Raw genomic sequence first — 19,394 nt, 5'->3', positions numbered from 1 at the left:
CCCAAAAGGGGGGCATGGGCACCGATTTTATTAATCAGCCTTATACTGTACATTGCTATACTGACTGTATAGACGTGTAATTCATTTTATTGTTTGAAACCTTTTAATTAACAAAACCTATTTGGCAGTTTAAAAAAAGCCAGTATGGAATGTAGCATTTACTCAACAGATTTTGTCTCTACAAGATCTCACACTTTTGGAGTGTAAAGACAAATGGGATAGCTAATGAAATAGCAATAGGATCATGCATCTTAAATGTAGTCCAATAGTAGTACATTTACAACCTAAATTCTAATATCTGGTCCATGAAATTGTAGTAATTATCTTCATTTAGTAGCATTTCTCTTGCCTGCACTGCGCTGCTTCCAGTCTCTACATGTATGTGGATGTTTGGTGTTTTTTCTACCCAGGGCCTTCAGAATCAGTGGTGACGGCTCATGTAAACTTCAAATATATTATTCTTTGACCAATCCGATGTTGTGATCATAAGTCCACTGAGACGGCCCTCAGTGATGTCAGCATTGTTTCCATCCTGTAATCGTTCGGTCTGAGCAAAACTGTTCAACTAGGAAAACACGATTGGAACGATTTGCACACAATATTTAATACAGCGGAACCTCGGTTTGCGAACAATTCTGTGTATGAACAATTTTTTAAAATACACATTACCTTGGGTTTCACACTTCGGTTTACAAACAGTCTTGGTATGGCTGCATAAGGCTGTTAGTTTTTTTCTCTTGCCGCACAAACATAATTGGCTCTCTGCTTGAGGTATCTGTTTTTTGCCTAAAATGGCAATTTAGGGCTGTGTCCGAAAAGGCTAAGGTACTGCACAGTGATTTGCTAGCAACCTCACTGTTATTTCGTCATAGGAAATTTGATTTTTCACCTATTTTTACACCGCACAGTATTCATTTTTAACCACATATTGATCAAAATAAGGCAAATATAATATTCAGTTTGAGAACAGGGTAACGGAACAAATTCGTAAACTGAGGATCCACTGTAATTAGTATCTGGTGAGTATGGTGTATTTAATTTTTTTCATATATATGTTTTTTGTCATGTAATTTGATAAACATAGATTTTGAATGCCCTGCGATTGGCTGGCAACCAGTTCAGGGTGTACCCCGCCTCCTGCCCGATGACAGCTGGGATAGGCTCCAGCACCAAGAGCCAATGGGATACATTTAGGGCCACACCCATAATTACCCCATTGCTAACACCTGCAGTGGTACAGCCCTTTGTTTCCCTATTAATCCAACCTGTGCAGACAGCACTCTTTTAAATTGTCAGCACAGAGCAGAACTTGACTTTGTCTTTATGCAGAGCCTTCCTCTTTAGTTCCAATGGCGTGTAGAGAGCCAGGTGGCTCTAAGTTTTTACTCTATTTTGGACTTTTTCTGCTTGCTGCTGGTACATTTTGCAAATGCTCCCAATTGGCAAGGCTGAAGACATCAGTTCAAGTAAGACACAACTCCCCACTGATTGCAGACAAAAGTGGTATTTCCTACAGTGGAAGGCTGTTAGTCCCTCAGCAAGTTCCTCATTCAAACATCCTTGATGCTGATTCAGATTACCAGGCAGATGTGGGTATGTATTATTTTCACATTGTTAAGTGACGTTTATCAATCTGTTCAAAGGGCTGTGGACACATGATTTCTTGGGAGTCATACAAATAGTAAACATAATTTTGTAGTAAGCCCTTTGGTTTACTACTGTTTGTGTCCATCTTGCTTTTTTTTAAACCATTATAGCTGTGTTAATGGAAATGTAATGAAACCTGGAGGTGAGGTATTTTGTCTTATTTTTATTTTTTAAATTGCTCACTTTAGCTAAACATAACTACATTTTGGCTCTGTCATGGCCACTTTGTAAATTGAAACCATGAAAAATACATTTAAGAAAACTTGAGTAAAAAGAGTTATTTTAGACTCAACACCTTTCACAATGTTTAGCTAAGCGAGCAATTTCATATAATTGGTTTCTGACTGAGGCGTTTGTGTTTCACTGGCAATGATTCGCAGTGTGGTATGGATACCATTCGGTCGGTATGGGCTTCCTTTAGTGGTCTGCGAAATACGCTGCTTAAATATAGTTCAGTTGAATTTAACTTTAGAACTTTTTGTAAAACACTTGCATTTCATTGGTTTTAAACATTTTAGGTACAATTTTGATAAAACTTTAACATCCAGTATGTTTATTTAAATGCAGTGTTAATGTTTAAACTGTGCATATTGCATCATGTTAGTGGCTTACAATAATAAATATAATATATACAGTATATGTTTGAAGAACATTTGGCCACCCAAGTACCACCATCATGATTGATAAAGTAGCGCACAAGTCCAAAGTATTTCTTTTTAGGCGGTACTTGGTGTAAAAAGTTTAACCATTGTCGTACAGCACTTGAATAGAGCAAATAAATTTTGGGTTTCAGTGTAAGCTCCCTTTCCTGGCTGTAGACTGTACTACTAGCAATATACAGACCCTTTCCAAAAAAAAAAAAAAATGTAATCATGGAAACCTTTTTCTATAATTCCATTCAAAAAGTTAACTTTCATAGACTATAGATTCAGGGCCCACAATGTAAACAATTTCAAGTATTTTTACATAATTTGGTTTTCCAGCTCATAAAACTCACAGAATCAGGAATTCCAAAAGTTGGAATACTGTGAAGAAATCATTTACTTCTGTTTTTGTAGAAAAGAGAAATAATGATCAAATTAAATAAATTTAAATATGGTACTTTCAAAGTGATGTTACTTGTTTGGGAATCCCTTTTGCTTAAATCACTGCCTCGATGCGCCGTGGCATCAAAACAATCAGCCTGTGGCATTGCCTGGGTGTTAGGGAAGCCCAGATTTCCTTGATGCTTGCTGTCAGTTCTTCTTTGTTTTTGGGTCTGGTGCCCCTCATTTTCCTCTTGATAATACCCCATAGATTCTCAACGGGGTTTAAATCTGGAGAGTTGGCTGGCCAGTCAAGCATTGTGATAGCATGGGCATCAAACCAGGTTTTGGTGCTTCTGGCGGTACGGGCAGGGGCCAGGTCCTGCTGGAAGATGAAATCTGTATCTCCATACAGATCCTCAGCAGAAGGAATCATGAAGTCGTCTAAAACATTTTGGTAGACTGTTGTGACCGGATTTAAGAAAGCAGAGTTTGCCAACACCTGCACTGGACATTGCACCCCAAATCATGACTGACTGGATATTTCATACTGGAGCTCAAGCAGCTTGGGTTCTGTTCTTCACCTGTCTTCCTCCAAAGCCTTGGACCTTGATTCCCGAATGAAAGGTACACTTTAATCGGAAAAGAGAACCTTGGACCACTGATCAATAGTCCAGTCCTCCTCCCAGTTAGACTCTTCCTGTTAGCTCGGGCTCAGAAGTGGCTTGACCCGGGGAACCTGACAGTTGTAGCCCATCTCCCGGATGTTTCTGAATGTGATGGTTTTTTACTCCTGCCTCATTCCACTCTTTCTTAATCTCTGCTAGATTCTTGAGTTTTCTGTTTGATAATCCGCTGAAGCCCACGGTCATCTCTTTTGCTGGTTTATCTGCTGTCACATTTTTTCCCCTTCCACTAGACTTTCCATTGATATGCTTGGACACAGCACTCTGTGAACAGCCACCCTCCTTAGCTATGAACTTTTGTGGCTTACCCATCCTATGGAGGGTATCAATGATGGTCTTCTGGCCAGTTGTCAAGTCTGCAATCATCTCTATATTAAACCCAACTGAGACAATTGACCCAAACTGAAGCAATTTAATGACACCTGTGCAGGTGCTTTGAGTTTAGTAGATGATTTGTGACTGTTTAAAACATTTATGGCCTGCAAAGTTTGGGCTGATTTCCTCACAGTATTCCAATTTTTGTAATTCCTGATTTTGTGGGGTTTATGAGCTGGAAGACAAAATTATGTATAAATACTTGAAATTTGTTAAATTGTGTGCTCTGAATCTATGAGTTAATTTTTTTTTAATGGAATTATAGAAATAAACTTTTCAATGCTTTTCTAATTTTTTGGAAAGTCTGTTACTGAGAATGGTTTCATTTTCTTTCAGTTTTCCAACCTCTGCATTGTTGTAAACGAACTGGAATTTAAGTTGAAAAAATAAACTATTGGTTCAACTCAATCTTAAAAAATGAGATTGGCCATGAACAAGTCGAAAGGATAAAATCCAACAAGGCCTGAGGGTTATACAAGGAAATGAAATCAAAGGTCGAACAAAATTTTTAACTTTTTATTTTAAGAATGTCCTCAGAGGAGGCATCTCTGAGCTCATAAGTGCATTCAACAATTTGGGCGCAATGTACTGCAAGGCTGTATCACCTTTCAATTTTTAATCTTGTGTGAGAGACTAAGTAAAAGGCAAATACATTAAAATGATGCCAAATATGGAGGAGCCTGACCATTGGAGCCTCTGAAAGTGACTGTAAATATATTATCTCTTAACCTTTTTTTTTTTGTTTTTTTGCAAAGGGGGGAATATTTACTGGCAACCCGGTGTGCAGGATGATTTTTCAAAAGCTGACAAAGTATTGACGGATCATCTCATTAAAATGGATCCAAAGGTGGAATGTACAGCCAACTCTATGAAACTTCAAGTCCAAGATGTTGCGTCCACTCCTGGAGCTCTGATTTTGGTGGATAGGGGTATGTTTTCTACTTTAGGAATATTTTAACTCTAATCCGGAAATGGCTGAATCATTCACTTAATCCCATTCTAATTGATCTGTTGAATTGAAATTGTCCTAGGTACTCTGTCTCCATTGCCTTTATCCATGCTACCACAAAGCTGTGGATACAACATCATGTCAACACGAAGAGAAATGGTCTTGGTTGCTCCTTATGATGGCTGTTTTGTCACTCTTGAGGTAAAACCATTTATGCCAATTTAGCACTTATTGTTGCTAAATTTGGCAACTTTACAGACTACCCTTACAACTAGCACCCACCAACAAATTTAGCAATTTAAAATTTAATTTGAACTTTTAGCAACACATTTACAGATACCAAATACTTCACACTGCAGTATTTAAAAAGCTGTCCATGAAGTCATGTATTGAAACTTATACATGCAAGTAAGGTATTTGCAATGCCAACCTGGCTGCAGAAGGTATTTAAAAAAATAAATAAATAAAAAAAAACAAGCAAATGCATAGTGTATGGAAAGTATAGTAGTAGACGCCTTTAAATTTTTGTTATATTGCAGCCATTTGCTAAACATTTTTCTTTTTTTTTTTCAATGTGCACACAGCACCCCATATTGACAGGAAAAAACGGAATTGTTGAAATTTTTGAATTATGAAAGAAAAACTGAAATATCACACAGCCATAAGTATTCAGACCCTTTGCTGTGACACTCGTATATTTAACTTGGGTGCTGTCCATTTCTTCTGATCATCCTTGATGGTTCTACACCTTCAGTGGAGTCCAGCTGTGTTTGATTCTACTGATTGGACTTGATTAGGAAAGCCACACCTGTCTAAGACCTTACAGCTCAGTGCATGTCAGAGCAAATGAGAATCATGAGTTTAAAGGAACTGCCTGAAGAGCTCAGCGACAGAATTGTGGCAAGCCACAGATCTGGCCAAGGTTACAAAAAAGATTCTGCTGCACTTAAGGTTCCTAAGAGCACAGTGGCCTCCATAATCCTTAAATGGAAGACGTTTGGGACAACCAGAACCCTTCCTAGAGCTGGCCGTCCGGCCAAACTGAGCAATTGGGGGAGAAGAGCCTTGGCGCGAGAGGCAAAGAACAACCCAAAGATCAATGTGGCTGAGCTCCAGAGATGCAGTCGGGAGATGGGAGAAAGTTCCAGAAAGTCAACCATCACTGCAGCCCTCCACCAGTCAGGGCTTTATGGCAGAGTGGAGAAGAGCCTCTTCTCAGTGCAAGACACATGAAAGCCCGCACGAGTTTGCTTAATAAAACACCAGGACTCTAAGATGGTGAGAAATACGATTGTCATCTGAGACCGAGAGACCTTTTTGGTCTTAATTCTAAGTGGAGAAAACCAGGCACTGCTCATCAATTGTCCCAATAGTGAAGCATGGTGGTGGGAGCATTATGCTGTTGGTGTTTTTCAGCTGCAGGGACAGGACGCCTGGTTGAAATCAAAGGTAAGATGACTGCGGCCAAGTACAGGGATATCCTGGATGAAAACCTTCTCCAGTGCTCAGGACCTCAGACTCGGCCGAAGGTTCACCTTCCAACAAGATAATGACCCTAAGCAGACAGCTAAAATAACAGTGGCTTCAGAACAACTCCGTGGCTGTTCTTGAATGGCCCAGCCAGAGCCCTGACTTATACCCAATTGAGTATCTCTGGAGAGACCGGAAAATGGCTGTCCACCAATGTTCACCATCCAACCTGACAGAACTGGAGAGAATCTGCAAGGAGGAATGGGAGAGGGTCCCCAAATCCAAGTGTGGCAAAAGGTGTTGCGTCATTCCCAAAAAGACTCATGGCTGTATTAGCTCAAAAGGGTGCTTCTAAATAACTGAGCAAAGGGTCTGCATACTTATGGCTGTGATATTTCAGTTTTTTGTTTTTTTTTTAAATCTGCAGAAATTTCAACAATTTATTTTTTATTTTTTTTTATATGGGGTGCTGTGTGTACATTGAGGGGAAAACATGAAAAATGATTTTAGCAAATGGCTGCAATATAAATAATTATAAAATTTAAGAGGATCTGAATTTCTGTACCCACTGTATACAAACTGGTATAGTAACAAGTTAAATATTACATTCAACATAGCACATGGTGAATAAAAGGCTTGTGAGTGGATTTTCTCTAAAGCTGGAGAATTTGCATGAAGAAAAATGTAATTGCCTGAATGCTAAGACATTTGAAAAACTTGTCTTTTTGAATAAATATGTAAATAAATGGAGAAGCATGCAGATGAGTGATTTATTCTCAAATTTGTAGTGGAACTGTATGGCTTCAGGTTCATGTCCCTATTGCATTTTCCAGCTGGTAAATCACATCTATAGTCATCTGCAAGCTTCTGTTGCGCAGTATTTAGGCATGTGATCTCAATAAAATAGAATGTTTTTATTTTTTTAAATGTGCCTGTACATAAAACTCTCTACCTCTGTGTCATTGAAAAAATTTGCTTAAGCTACAATGAACTAAGTGTGACAACCACATGGGCCACAGGAACCTTTTGCTTCCAGGAACTCCTGCTACCAGGAAGTCATAGTCCCCAGGATTGTGGGTGGAAAAGCCACTACTGTCAGAAAAACACACTTACCTCGATGTAAAAGTGCATTGTGAGTTATCAATCAATTTTCTGTAGCGCTTATCCTCACAAGGGTCGCGGGCATGCTGGAGCCTATCCCAGCTATCTTCGGGCGAGAGGCTGGGTACACCCTGAACTGGTCGCCAGCCAATCGCAGGGCACATATAAACATACAACCATTCGCACTCACATTCACACCTACGACCATTTACTCTTCAATCAACCTGCCACATGTTTTTGGGATGTGGGAGGAAGCCGGAGTACCCAGAGAAAATCCACGCAGGCACGGGGAGAACATGCAAACTCCACACAGGTGGGGCTGGAATTTTAACCCCGGTCCTCAGAACTGTGAGGCAGAAGTGCTAACCAGTATTTCACCGTTCCACCGCATTGATTCGTTTATAAAAAAAAAAAAAGTTAACATTTCGCTATGAGTACAGTTTTGGGGGTTCGGGAAGTTGGTCATGCACAGTAGCTTTGCATTAACATTCTGAAAAGGGCTCAGCCTAAAATTATTCTATATAATAAAATAAATGGTGAAATATAGATTAAAATACAAATGTTAGAAATGACAAACAATACATCACTACAGATTTAAATCAAGCAAAGACTTTCAAACGTTTTCCAAAACATTTCTCTAGTAGCTTATTTGCAAAATTTACCTGGTACATTTAAATTTTCAGTTCAACAACCAGTCAAAACCAAATTAATGAATAAAATAAGCCCTCATAAATATTTGAGTAATTTAAATCAACAAACTTCAGGGTTCAACAAGACCCGCCTTTGGCAATGTCTCCTGAAAAGTAGTTGTCAACACTTGGTAGGACACTTAAAAATCAAAACTGCGCGCACAATAAATATTGACTTTAAAACATTTGTTTTTCCAGGAGGATTCTTATGTCCTACCCTTACTTTGGTGGGGGTTCCCAGTGAGGATGACATGCCCACTGATTAGACAATCTTCAACTAACCCACCAATGGTCACCTGCCATCCAGAGGGCATGATTGTGAAAACTGAATGGGCTATTCCACTCTCGAGAATTAAAATAAATGGTGAGTCACTGTTTGTTCAATAACTTTAAATCACTTTTTCTTGGTATCTGAAAGCTGTTACTGTACATTTAGTCCAGGGGTTCTCAAACCTTTTGGGTCCAGGGGTACCCTTACAGGGTAGAAATGTTCAGACTCCACTCAGTGCGCTGAATGAAATCGGTCACCTTGCACATTAGTGTCAACTTAAGAACCCCTGGTTGGCATGCACTTTCAAATACCACATATACGACATGGTTAAATTATTTTGCAGACCTACCATAAGTTGTGGCCCACAGGCTGACAATGGTCCCAGGAGCCCAGTTTGAGAACTTATTTCCACTGTGTAAATTAAATTGTAAGCAAAAATAGTTGATTTTTATTTTTTTTCTTAAACTGTCTGATCTCATTGTAACTCCCCTAACAGTGAATGGCAAGTGGGAGTTTCTAACTGCTGCATCACCCAAATGTGGGATCAGCATAGTAAAACATGGCCAAGGTGTGGTCATGTCTGTTCGATATGGTCCCTGTCTGAAGAAGAAGGTAAAGAAATGTAATTGGCAAGTAAGATTTTATTCAACATATTTCAATGATTGACTTCTTTCAGGATGGGCTGTACACTTTTGAATTGGCTGGTGAAGGAGAAACTAAGGTTTCTTGTCCATCAATGGCCCCAGGTCTATCTCAACCTACAAAAAGCCCAACACAGGAACCACTGGAACCCCTGAACATAGGCTTGTATCCCTCATACCCATTCCATCATTCACCTTTAAGTCCCGCCAAACCTGTGGTACCTCACAACCCCAAGCCTGTTCAACATCCGTTCCAAATTGAAGCCCTTCCTGCTCATGTACGGCAGCCAGTGTACCCTCTCTTTCCTGTACCACGGCCTGAAACTAAACCAAACGATAAGCCCACACCTCATCTACAGCCTCTCAAAGCACAAACTCCTGATACGCCATCTTATCTCTTCCCCTATCCATTTTATACTACACCTGCGCCTGTAGCAAACCCTGTCCAAAAGCCCACACCTGCTCCACAGCCGCATCGACCCGAAGTACCTCCAGGTCATGTGGAGAAGCCATATTATCCCTTCTTGCCTGAAAATAAACCAAGCGAAGATACCAAGTCTGTTCCTTCTCTGAACCCCCCCAAGACGCAACAACCTGAAGTCCCTTCTGGTAATTTGGAGGAGCCATATTATCCCTTCTTGCCAAAGCCACATCCTGAATATAACCCAAGCAAGGATATTAAGACAGTTCCTTTTCCACACCCCCCAAAGCGTCAACAACCAGAAGTCCCTGGTCATGTGAAGCCATATTATCCCTTCTTGCCAAATCCACAGGGTGAAATCACACCACAAAATAAACCAAGCAAGAATGCCAAGAAAGCTCCTTCTCCACAACCCCCCAAGCCACAACCACCTGATGACCCTTCAGGTTATTTGCAGAAACCATATTACCCATTCTTACCAAATTCACAGACTGAAAATAAACAAAGCACAGATACCAAGACGGTTCCTTCTCCACAACAAGCTGAGGTTCAACCAGGTCAAGGTGCACAGCCAGCTTCCCCTAACCAACCTCTGCAAACCCCTAAAGCCAAGCCTACAGTTTCTCCACAGCTCACACAGCCACAAAACCCAGAGGCTCCAACAGTTCGAGCTGGGCAACCACTCTATCCCTACCTCTCTCCATTTTTCCCAGACCCTGATAATGAACCACAGCCGTCCCAACCAGAAGAACCTGCGAAACCACCAGGCAAAGTGCAACAGCCAGTCAATTATTTTCCTTCAAACCCCATGCTAGGACCTGGACCTAAACCAAATGACAAGCACATGACTGCTTCACAACAGCCTAATGACCCTCTGGAACAAATAGAGCAGCCAACCCATCCATACACCTATCCACTTTACCCTATGCCCAGACCTAAAGAACCCACCAAAACAACGCCTAATCCACAAAAGCCTGAGGTTACGCCAGGTCAAATACAGCAGCCACCCAATCCATACTCCTACCCACTTAATTCTACACCCAGACCAAAAGAACCCACCAGAAAACCAATGCCAAAGCCCAAGATCACTACAGGGCCGGTGCAGCAGCCACCCAATCCATACACTTATCCATTTTACTCTATGCTCAGTCCTAAAGAACCCACCGAAAAGCCATTGCCTCATCCATACAATCCTGAGGTTCCTTCAAGTCCAGTGGAGCAGCCAACCGACCCATACCCCTATCCACTTTACCCTATACCTATTCCTAAAGAACCAGCCAAAAAGCCAATGCTGGAGCTATGGCCATTCAAACCACAAATACCTGAAGTCCCTCCTGGATCAGTGAAGCAACCAACAGATCCATACCCCTATCCACTTTACCCTAAGCCAGGTCTTAAACAACCAGCCAAAAAGCCCATGCCAAATCCATGGCTATTCAAACCACAACAGCCCAAGTTCCCTCCTGGACAAGTGAAGCAGCCAGCTGATCCATACCACTTTCCACCTTACCCTAGGCCCAGCCCTAAAAAAACAGCCAAGAAGCCAATGCCAGATCCATGGACGTTTAAATCACAAGACCCTGAGGCCCCACTGAGTCATGTGGAGTGGCCAGTCTACCCCTTGTGGCATCAAAACAAACCAGTTGCCAAGCCTGTACAGCACCCCCAAACACCTGTGTTCCCTCCAAGTTGGGTCTCACAGCCGCACAATCCCTACCTGGTTTACCCTGTTCCCAGCCCAGGAGACTTGCCCAAAGAGCCAATGACTTTTCCACAGCCACCAGACTCAAAACCTGAAGTCCCTGGCCCTGTACAGCAACCAGCTTATCCCTACTATCCAATTAATGTTGGACCAGTTAAGAGTTCACCTGCTCCACTGAAACCTGAGGTCCCTGGGAATGTCTATTGGCCTTTGGAACCTCAAACACCAGTAAAACATATTTCAACACATCTTTTTAAACATACCACTCAGAAGCCTACAGAAGGTGAAAAACTTTCACCCATCCAGTCACCGGAGAGTGAGATGCCTCCTCCACAATGGGAGCAGTATGTAACAGTACCCCCAGCCAAGGAACCACAACAGGCTACTCCACTCCTGCAGTCCACTAACGGTGCTGTGGTCCCCCAGGGTTCAGCAAGTGGTTGCTTTCAATTTTGCGCCGTTGGTTTTTCAAATTGCTGCCCACAAATTACTTTCCATCAGCATCTGTATCTTTCCTCTCCTGGACCAGCTGATAAAGTGACACATAAATTTCCATTTCTTGCTTCAATGGCCTATTATGTACCTAGAAATGGCATGGGTTATCAAAAAAATCCTGAGAAAAATGTAGACTCTGTTCCAAATAAAAAGCAACCATATCACCAGTCATCAGGTAGCAATTCTGCTTCATTACTTGGAAGTATTCCCAACAAGGTACCAGCTCCTGAAAGTCCAAGTTACCCTTATTTGGCTTTTAAACCTAATTCACAGCATTCCAGGTGGCTATATGAGAATAGTCCAAATTTAGCACCAAGCCAATTATCACCACAAGTTATGCCCTTCAGGGTTCAGAATCGATTTTACAGCCCTGTAAATCAAGAGGCACAAAATGAGCATCCAAAGACGCAAAACTACCAACGTTTACCTAGAGTCATAAATTATCCATCTGGTCTGAATGCCAGGTCTAATATCGCCCAGTATCTTCAACAGCACAACCCAAATCGTATGCCAATACCTAGGGAATTCTCATATGGATCTGACAGACGTTCCCGTTCTGAAGTCCAGGATGAGCTTAGCCCTTTGCTTCCTTACTCCATGCTTAATGATGCTGAAGCAACCAAAAACACTTCATTCCTGCAGAATTTGCCACAATCGTCACATTGGAATAAGCCCAAAAAATCCTTCAAACGTGATCAGACTGAGCATTCTTCTGACCCAAAAGGTTACGTACTCCTTCAGCGTGGCCCACCAGGTGAAGCACCAAGGTGGTCTGTGAAGTCCAAAAATTTTAGGGATGGCGTTCATGACCAAAATGTCCCGGTTCAACATTTTGCAAGGCACCAGCATGTTAACACCTGGAATAGGAAAGCTCTGCTTGGTAAAGGATTGACAGAGTCTTCAAGAAATCACTTTAAACTAAAAAAAACTCAAACAAATGCACCGCTTGTTCTTGGACCAAAATAGAGTTCAACAAACATGGTATGTCATTTTAAAGTTCCACTGCTAATCTTGAAACAATTTTAATTTTCCTCTGCTAATGTTGAAACTGATCTTTTTTACAGGGTTGGACTGTAACAAGCTGAGATGACTTGCATTAATTGCAAATAAACTATTGACTTTACCTCTCTCTTGTCATTTGTGAAATTTGGAAAAAGCAGCAAGCCTTCTTTGACAGAGTAGGGTGCACATGTATGTTCAGATTTAGAGTAAAACCAATCAGAAAAATAGATACCCAAGGAATGTACAGATACCTGATCACTCAAGTCCAGTAACTATTTGTACTTTCTCGCTTCCCACTACTCATTTACAGTAGTATCCTGTTTTAGCTATTCAAGGAGACTTGTTTAATGGGCAGTTGGTCTGTTTTGTCTGGACGACCAACTTTGACCTAGTGATACCTCCAAATGTTTAAACTAGCTGAGCAAGTATGGGTGTATATATGCATGCATAGGATTTTATTTGAATAAAACTGAAGTACACATTTTGAGACAAATTTCAAGCAGGTTTTTAAGAAAATATGATGCTAAGGAACACTTAAGAAAAGAATCTGACCCTTCCTGGGCATCGTGGTATCAGGAGAACAGGGTCTGTTACTGTGGCGGGTGCGGCGGGCACGTCTCTCTTAACCACCACAACAGGAACCTCTGCACTGACTGAAGCAGATGAGGTGTCAGCAGCTGGGGTTGAGGCAACAGACTCTGTCGCATTTAACAGTGCCGGAGTTGCTACGGACACCACTTCAGAAGATTCTGACGCCGTCTCGGCAGACAGAAGACCAGTAATATGCGGGTTGTGGAGAGAAGTCAGCTTGTGGTGTCTTAGACCATGCTTTCTGGTCACGTTTTGTGTGTGCACATGTCTTGTCGGAAAGACGTAAGTGCTGTTTGCATCCTGAGGCGGTACCTGAAGGATATGCATAAGCGGAATCCAGTCAGTAACCTGCACCACAGTTATGAATATTCAGCGCTCAGGTGAAGTTTCAGGATAAACTAAAATGCGCCATAACCAATACTAATTTGACCTTTAAATTCACAACAGTTGATCCATGAATTGGCCAAATTTTTTATTTAATTAGAATTTGTATTTCAACAATGTGTAAAAATTTTGACAGACTGTCTAACAATTCAATGTTTTCAGAAAGTGGCTACTGAGTTTAGCGCATCAGCTTTTTACAGCAGAGAGATGGGAAGAGTCACAGAAAGGCATAGAAGTCCTTGGAAATTTAGAGAAGTTTTGAAACATTGAACAGTTGGACATTTGCGTTAAAAGTTTATAAAAGTCAAATTAAATTGACCTGTGAGGGTTACAGTGCATTTTGTAGTCCGTTCATACTGAAATTTTAAACTGAAAGCCCAATATCCCGAACGGTTTGCGAGTAGTGTAATGTCAACATGGTTTAGACAAGAATACTGTGTAACTCACCATAACGGAAAACATCTTGCAGTCTACTGCGTGGGCAGTTCCTAGGCCTTTGGCAGTGCAAATACCACGATTCTAATTGAGAAAATCAAAGTTGGAAAATCATGTGCACAGTTGGTGGCTTGGTGGGGAAAATAACCAGTCTGTATTTTTAGATACCTCCTTATAGCAGTTTCTCCCCCCCCCCCCCCCCCCCCCCCCCCCAAGCACTGGGCTGCTGACAGCTACTGAGCCTGAACAAAAAATATTTTCTTGACCATCAGGTCAAAGTTTTATTTAAAAAAAACAATAAATAAATTAAATCATGTACCTGTGCCTCTCTATGTACATGTCAAACCACTCCGCTCTGTCACATGATAAGTTATCTAAAAATGTCTGTGTGTACAACTTTCAAGAAAAGAGCTGCATTTAAGAGAAGATATCTGCAGTCCTTAAAATGTGGGTTCATTGCCACAAGTGATTCTCACACATCAACCCTGCTCTGCGTAACATGGCAAAATGCTGGTCTTTTGGTGACAGAGAGCTAAAAAGTCAGCAGGTTCTAGAACACTCTCTATTCGGAATGCTCTACCCCTGAAAATTAGAGCGCTACCTCTGAGAAATGTTTAAATCGCGACGTAAGACCAGTGTTTCTACACTGACATTTGGTTAAACCACACTTGGTATGTAACTAGTCTCTTTTCCTGTCTCACCTTGACATCTGGAGTATGACCTGTTTTATTGTGGCTTCTCTCCTACTCCCCACCCCCTTCCAGCTCAGAGAGGGGGCTGTGGGGCAATAATCGAAGTGAGGCTGTTGCTGTAACAATTCTGAATCAACTGACGAGGACTAGTCCTGAGAAGAACCGCATTCCTGCAGGTGTCTACCTCTGGCGCTTCATTTCACTAAATGGACATTGTAAAGTGTCATCTCATGTGATAAAGGTTGCCCACTCAGTATCCTTTGCAGCCTGGTCATCCTGGGGGGCTCCATCTGTGATCCCTTCTCAAGGTTTCTTCCTTTTTCCCCCCCAAATGGGCTTTCTCGAGTTTTTCCTTGCCCGGATGGGGGTCTAGACCAGGGGATGTCATTGATTTTTTTATTTTAATTAAATTATTGTTTTTTTTTTTTTAACCGTGGCTCTGTGAAGCCCGTTCGGACTCTTGCAAAGGCTGTATATTTATACTTGACTTGTATTCAGTGTAATGGTGAATTGTATTTTACATTTCAATGCTAGTCTGTGAAGCAAGAAAAATGGGGATCAATGTTTGTGGTTGAACTATGCCATATTAAGTAAGTAAAGCTTCAAAAACAACCAACCTTTCTTGACCCAAGGCACATATTTAACAGAATAATCTCATGGTACACCACCAAACAAAAATGTCATAACTATATATTCTGTAAAAATGTCATCGCAATTTACTTCCAATGTACTTGCACAATGTGAAATCTGGGCCTGGTTTGTTGAACACACAGCTATGTTGTACCGTATGTATGGCAACAGGTGTATACACAGATTAATTGTACCTTCTGTCATCTAGTGGAAGAGCATTTACTTGTTCTGCTTGTCACTATACCCGTTGTATATCACTGGCATAAATAGAGGATACATTGTAGTAAAAAAATATATAATTTTCAGACCAATTAAATGAAATTGTATAATTTCCCACTACACACTGTTAGGGAACCACTATTGAAGAGAGTAACCATCTTGATAATTTGTATACTTACAGCCATGACATCATTCAGCGGCGCACAGACATCATTAGTGCAATTAGCCTCAGCGATAACGTATTCAGCCAAATAGCGAGGCCCCACCGGAGACAATCTGAAACAATTATTCAACTGTTCAAGTTCCGACAGGTTGTCACACAAAGTAAAAGATCCAGATGCAGTAGAGCTTGTCAATACAACAAATTGGGGAGGCCCACCTGTGTCGACATTCTTCCGACCTCAAGTAGAGAGTATGTTGTATTGACCGTGATGTTGTTGAAGGTTGCCAGAGAGGCGTGCACCAAGTCCAGTGCTTTGGTGTCGTTCAGTGGAAGGAGGATAGGACAGCCCAAGCAGAGGTCCTCTGTTGATTCTAAACATCATCGTAGAGAAATAAAGACACATTCATCTGGATGTTGATATCATTTACACAACTTTTACACTAAAAGTGATGATAGTCACGAATAGGACTTGATGACATTTTTTTCCTACATGTACAACTAGCGGTGGGAAGTAATGAAGTACAAATACAGTGGTGCCTCGAGATACGAGCAAAAATTTAACATAAGAGAGCTCTGTGGTGGGAGTGAGCTCAACTCACATCACAGCAAACAGCAGTTTGGAAGATAGTGAGCATTTATTAAAAAAAAAGGCTTCAAGCTTTTTATTGCCACTCCTTGTAGAAGCTTACTGTCAAGCTAAACATAAAACAAAGAGAGTTACACATTGTTATGTATTTAAAACAACCACATAGTTTTTCTTTAATAAAGTCAGTTTGGCTTAATGCTAACACATGATGCAAAACGCCATCGACGGGCTAAGAAATAGCATCCGTGTTGCGGTGTTGTAACTCTTTAGGAAACGGATGTTTGAACACAAACGGTGGAGTAACACATGTAAACAGTACAACAATAGTCAAGGGCATATATTATTTTTCCTCTGTCAAGAACTACTAATATTCCTGTGGCTTACTGGGCAGTTGTGACCGTCTTCTTGTCAGAATCATCTTTATGTCAAAAACACACAAGGAATTTAAAGAGATGTTCCCATACCGGGAGTCAAACACAGGAATCCTAACCGCTAGACCATATGGGACCTTGTGTATCTAAATCTGAATTATACTGCCCCTAGGTGGCCAACGCACACACCAGGGAGCAGCACAATGTCCATTGAATTGATGCAAAAAATGTGGCAAAGACTCTTAAATTAGGGTTTTCGTAAGTCAAGTTACCACTATAATACAATTTTCTGTACTTCTACTTTAAATACACAGTGGGAGTACTTTTGCCACTTATGATTAATATTTTTCCCTGTTTTCACATTGCTTGTATATAAATATAAATTGTATCATCACAGACTTTTGGGGTCGAAACAATACAGCATATTTCTTATCCAAATAATATTCTATTGACACTGTGCACACACAGTGTCAAATTTTACCTTCTGTCTTACACTTGAACGCTGTGACAGTCAGCACTCCTCCAACCCTTTTCAGAACTACATCACAGTCTCCTTCTACTGCCTGAATTGAGACACAAATTAAACAGTTAAAAAGCTTTATTATCATACAGAATATTTGGCTCTTGCAATTGCTCAAGTCTACATTTGTTTTTTACTTCCCGTCAGTGCTTTGGGTCGGACTGTGCAGTTAGCAACAGGTGTGGGGTCCAACACGTGACAATCTGTCTCTAGAAGGTCCACTTCAACGACATACACATCATCTGCGTCGGGCTATGACAAAGCAAACATTCAAATTTAATATCGCAATAGAAGTTAACATGAAATTCTGAGTTCAGGTTACACCAGAGGGTGCCCAAAGTCCAAAGATTTTCAGCCCACTGGCGAGCTGCACACACTTTGTTAAAATCAAGAATGAAAATGGGAAAAAAAAGTCAGATTGTTACTAGATATCAAACTTATTTTATATAATTTAAAATTTTAAAAAATAACGTATTGCCACATGATTTTTTAAAAGTCTGAAATAAATCAAAATTTGTCTTTAAAAATTAATAAATAAATTAAAATTTAAAAAATATTATTCATTCATTCATTCATCTTCTGTTCCGCTTATCCTCACTAGGGTCGCGGGCGTGCTGGAGCTATCCCAGCCAACTTCGGGCGAGAGGCGGGGTACACCCTGAACTGGTTGCCAGCCAATCGCAGGGCACATATAAACAAAGTACCATTTGCGCTCACATTCACACCTACGGTCAATTTAGAGTTTCCAATTAAACCTACCTTGAATGTTTTTGGGATGTGGAATGAAACCGGAGTGCTCGGAGAAAACCCACGCAGGCACGGGGAGAACATGCAAACTCCACACAGGCGAGGCCAGGATTTGAACCCCGGTCCTCAGAACTGTGAGGCGGATGTGCTAACCAGTCGTCCAGCCAAAAAAATATTATTTTTTCATGAAATGATTTTTAAAAGCAATTAAAATTTTTATTTGAAATTGTAAATTTGAATGTTACAAGATATTATATATATATTATATATATTATATATTTAAAATAATTAAAATTTATGTAATTCAAAATTTTCAATATATATATATATATACAGCTTATCCACACTAGGGTCACGGGTATAAATTGCCATACAATTTTTAACATTTTCTTTATTTAAAATGATAAAATTGAATGATACAAAGTACCCAACATTTTCTTTTCTTTTTTGTTTTTGTTTTAACATTACATTGATTAAATGTAATTTGGTCACACGATTTTTTTATTAAAAACTTGAAATAAATTTTCATGTTACAAGAGATACAACATTTATTTAATCACAATTTTTTTTTTAGATATCAAAACATACATTTGTTCTTATTTGCTTTGTTATTGATAACACCAAGATGAGATTGGACCTGTTTTTTCTTCAATTTATGCTAACTATGGCATATGTTGATATGTTCAGCATGTTGAACTGAACGGTACACTAGTTCAGGGTGTACCCCACCTCTCGCCCAGAGTCAGCTGGGATAGGATCCAGCACGCTGGGACCCTAGTGAGGATAAGCAGTACGGAAAATGGATGGATATCATCTGCATGGAAAAGAAAAAAAATATTTTGCATACGTAACTATTGTATTTGACTGAATGTCACTGACTCACCTTAGAGATGATCTTGATGTCCTCAATCCTGTTTAGTGCATATTTGTAGCCATGAGTATGCTGGCCATTGAGGTAATCCTGAGCCACCAATGCAGCTTCTTCTGCCTCAGGAGAGTCACACTCGGGCTGACGAAGACTGAGCTGAGCGCACCCGAGTGCCAGTAGTCCCAGAACCACTATGATACTTAGCCGATTCATTTCTATGCAAGAGGAGGTGGAAAATTGGATAGAATGATAAGGAAAAGAGGAAGGCCTCATGCAGGATTGAGTGTATATATATTACTTTAAATGGGAAAACAGCCAAGTTAAACAAGTACTGTCCTTCCTTTCACGTCACGTGTGGGTGGGTGGTATAGACTGAATGCTGACCGAAGTCTGTTGAATGGTGGGGTCAATAGTAAAAAAACAAAAAGAAAAAAAGAAAAAGTTGAGACTTTGCCACTATTATTCATTTCATTCATACATTCACATCCAATTCCCACTTTGTAGAGCAGTGCTCTAGAATGCAAATATTCCCAATTGACACAAGTAGTCACGTAAATAGAAGTTATTTATATGCTTTACATGGTTAAAATAAATTCAGAAAACTGACACAGTATGGTTAAAGTCTCCTCCCTCCATTTTCTGAGCCGCTTATCCTCACAAGGGTCGCGGGAGTGCTGGAGCCTATCCCAGGTCTCTTCGGGCAGGAGGCGGGGT

The 19,394-nt window shown here is 40.6% G+C and overlaps 2 protein-coding genes across 2 annotated transcripts; one reads left to right on the top strand and one right to left on the bottom strand.

Moving 5' to 3' along the window:
* The first annotated feature begins 1,244 nt into the window (after nt 1-1,244).
* On the top strand, nt 1,245-12,595 carry LOC133488601 (mucin-2-like). The gene is made up of 7 exons (XM_061796669.1): nt 1,245-1,593; nt 4,489-4,662; nt 4,765-4,883; nt 8,141-8,306; nt 8,710-8,825; nt 8,890-12,453; nt 12,537-12,595. The coding sequence occupies exons 1-6, from the start codon at nt 1,350-1,352 to the stop codon at nt 12,436-12,438; spliced, it is 4,368 nt and encodes a 1,455-aa protein (XP_061652653.1). The 5' UTR covers nt 1,245-1,349; the 3' UTR covers nt 12,439-12,453; nt 12,537-12,595.
* A 319-nt stretch (nt 12,596-12,914) lies between these two features.
* Nucleotides 12,915-18,956, bottom strand: ahsg2 (alpha-2-HS-glycoprotein 2). The gene is given in 8 exon segments (XM_061796670.1): nt 12,915-13,377; nt 13,897-13,968; nt 15,605-15,688; nt 15,690-15,701; nt 15,805-15,959; nt 17,027-17,104; nt 17,203-17,317; nt 18,696-18,956. Coding segments are annotated over 8 exon segments (1,143 nt in total). The 5' UTR covers nt 18,954-18,956; the 3' UTR covers nt 12,915-13,008.
* Nucleotides 18,957-19,394: the final 438 nt, after the last annotated feature.

This window comes from Phyllopteryx taeniolatus, chromosome 14 (assembly GCF_024500385.1).
Source record: "Phyllopteryx taeniolatus isolate TA_2022b chromosome 14, UOR_Ptae_1.2, whole genome shotgun sequence".
In the NCBI taxonomy this organism is placed as follows: Eukaryota; Metazoa; Chordata; class Actinopteri; order Syngnathiformes; family Syngnathidae; genus Phyllopteryx; species Phyllopteryx taeniolatus.
This window is presented reverse-complemented; position numbering and strand designations above follow the sequence as displayed.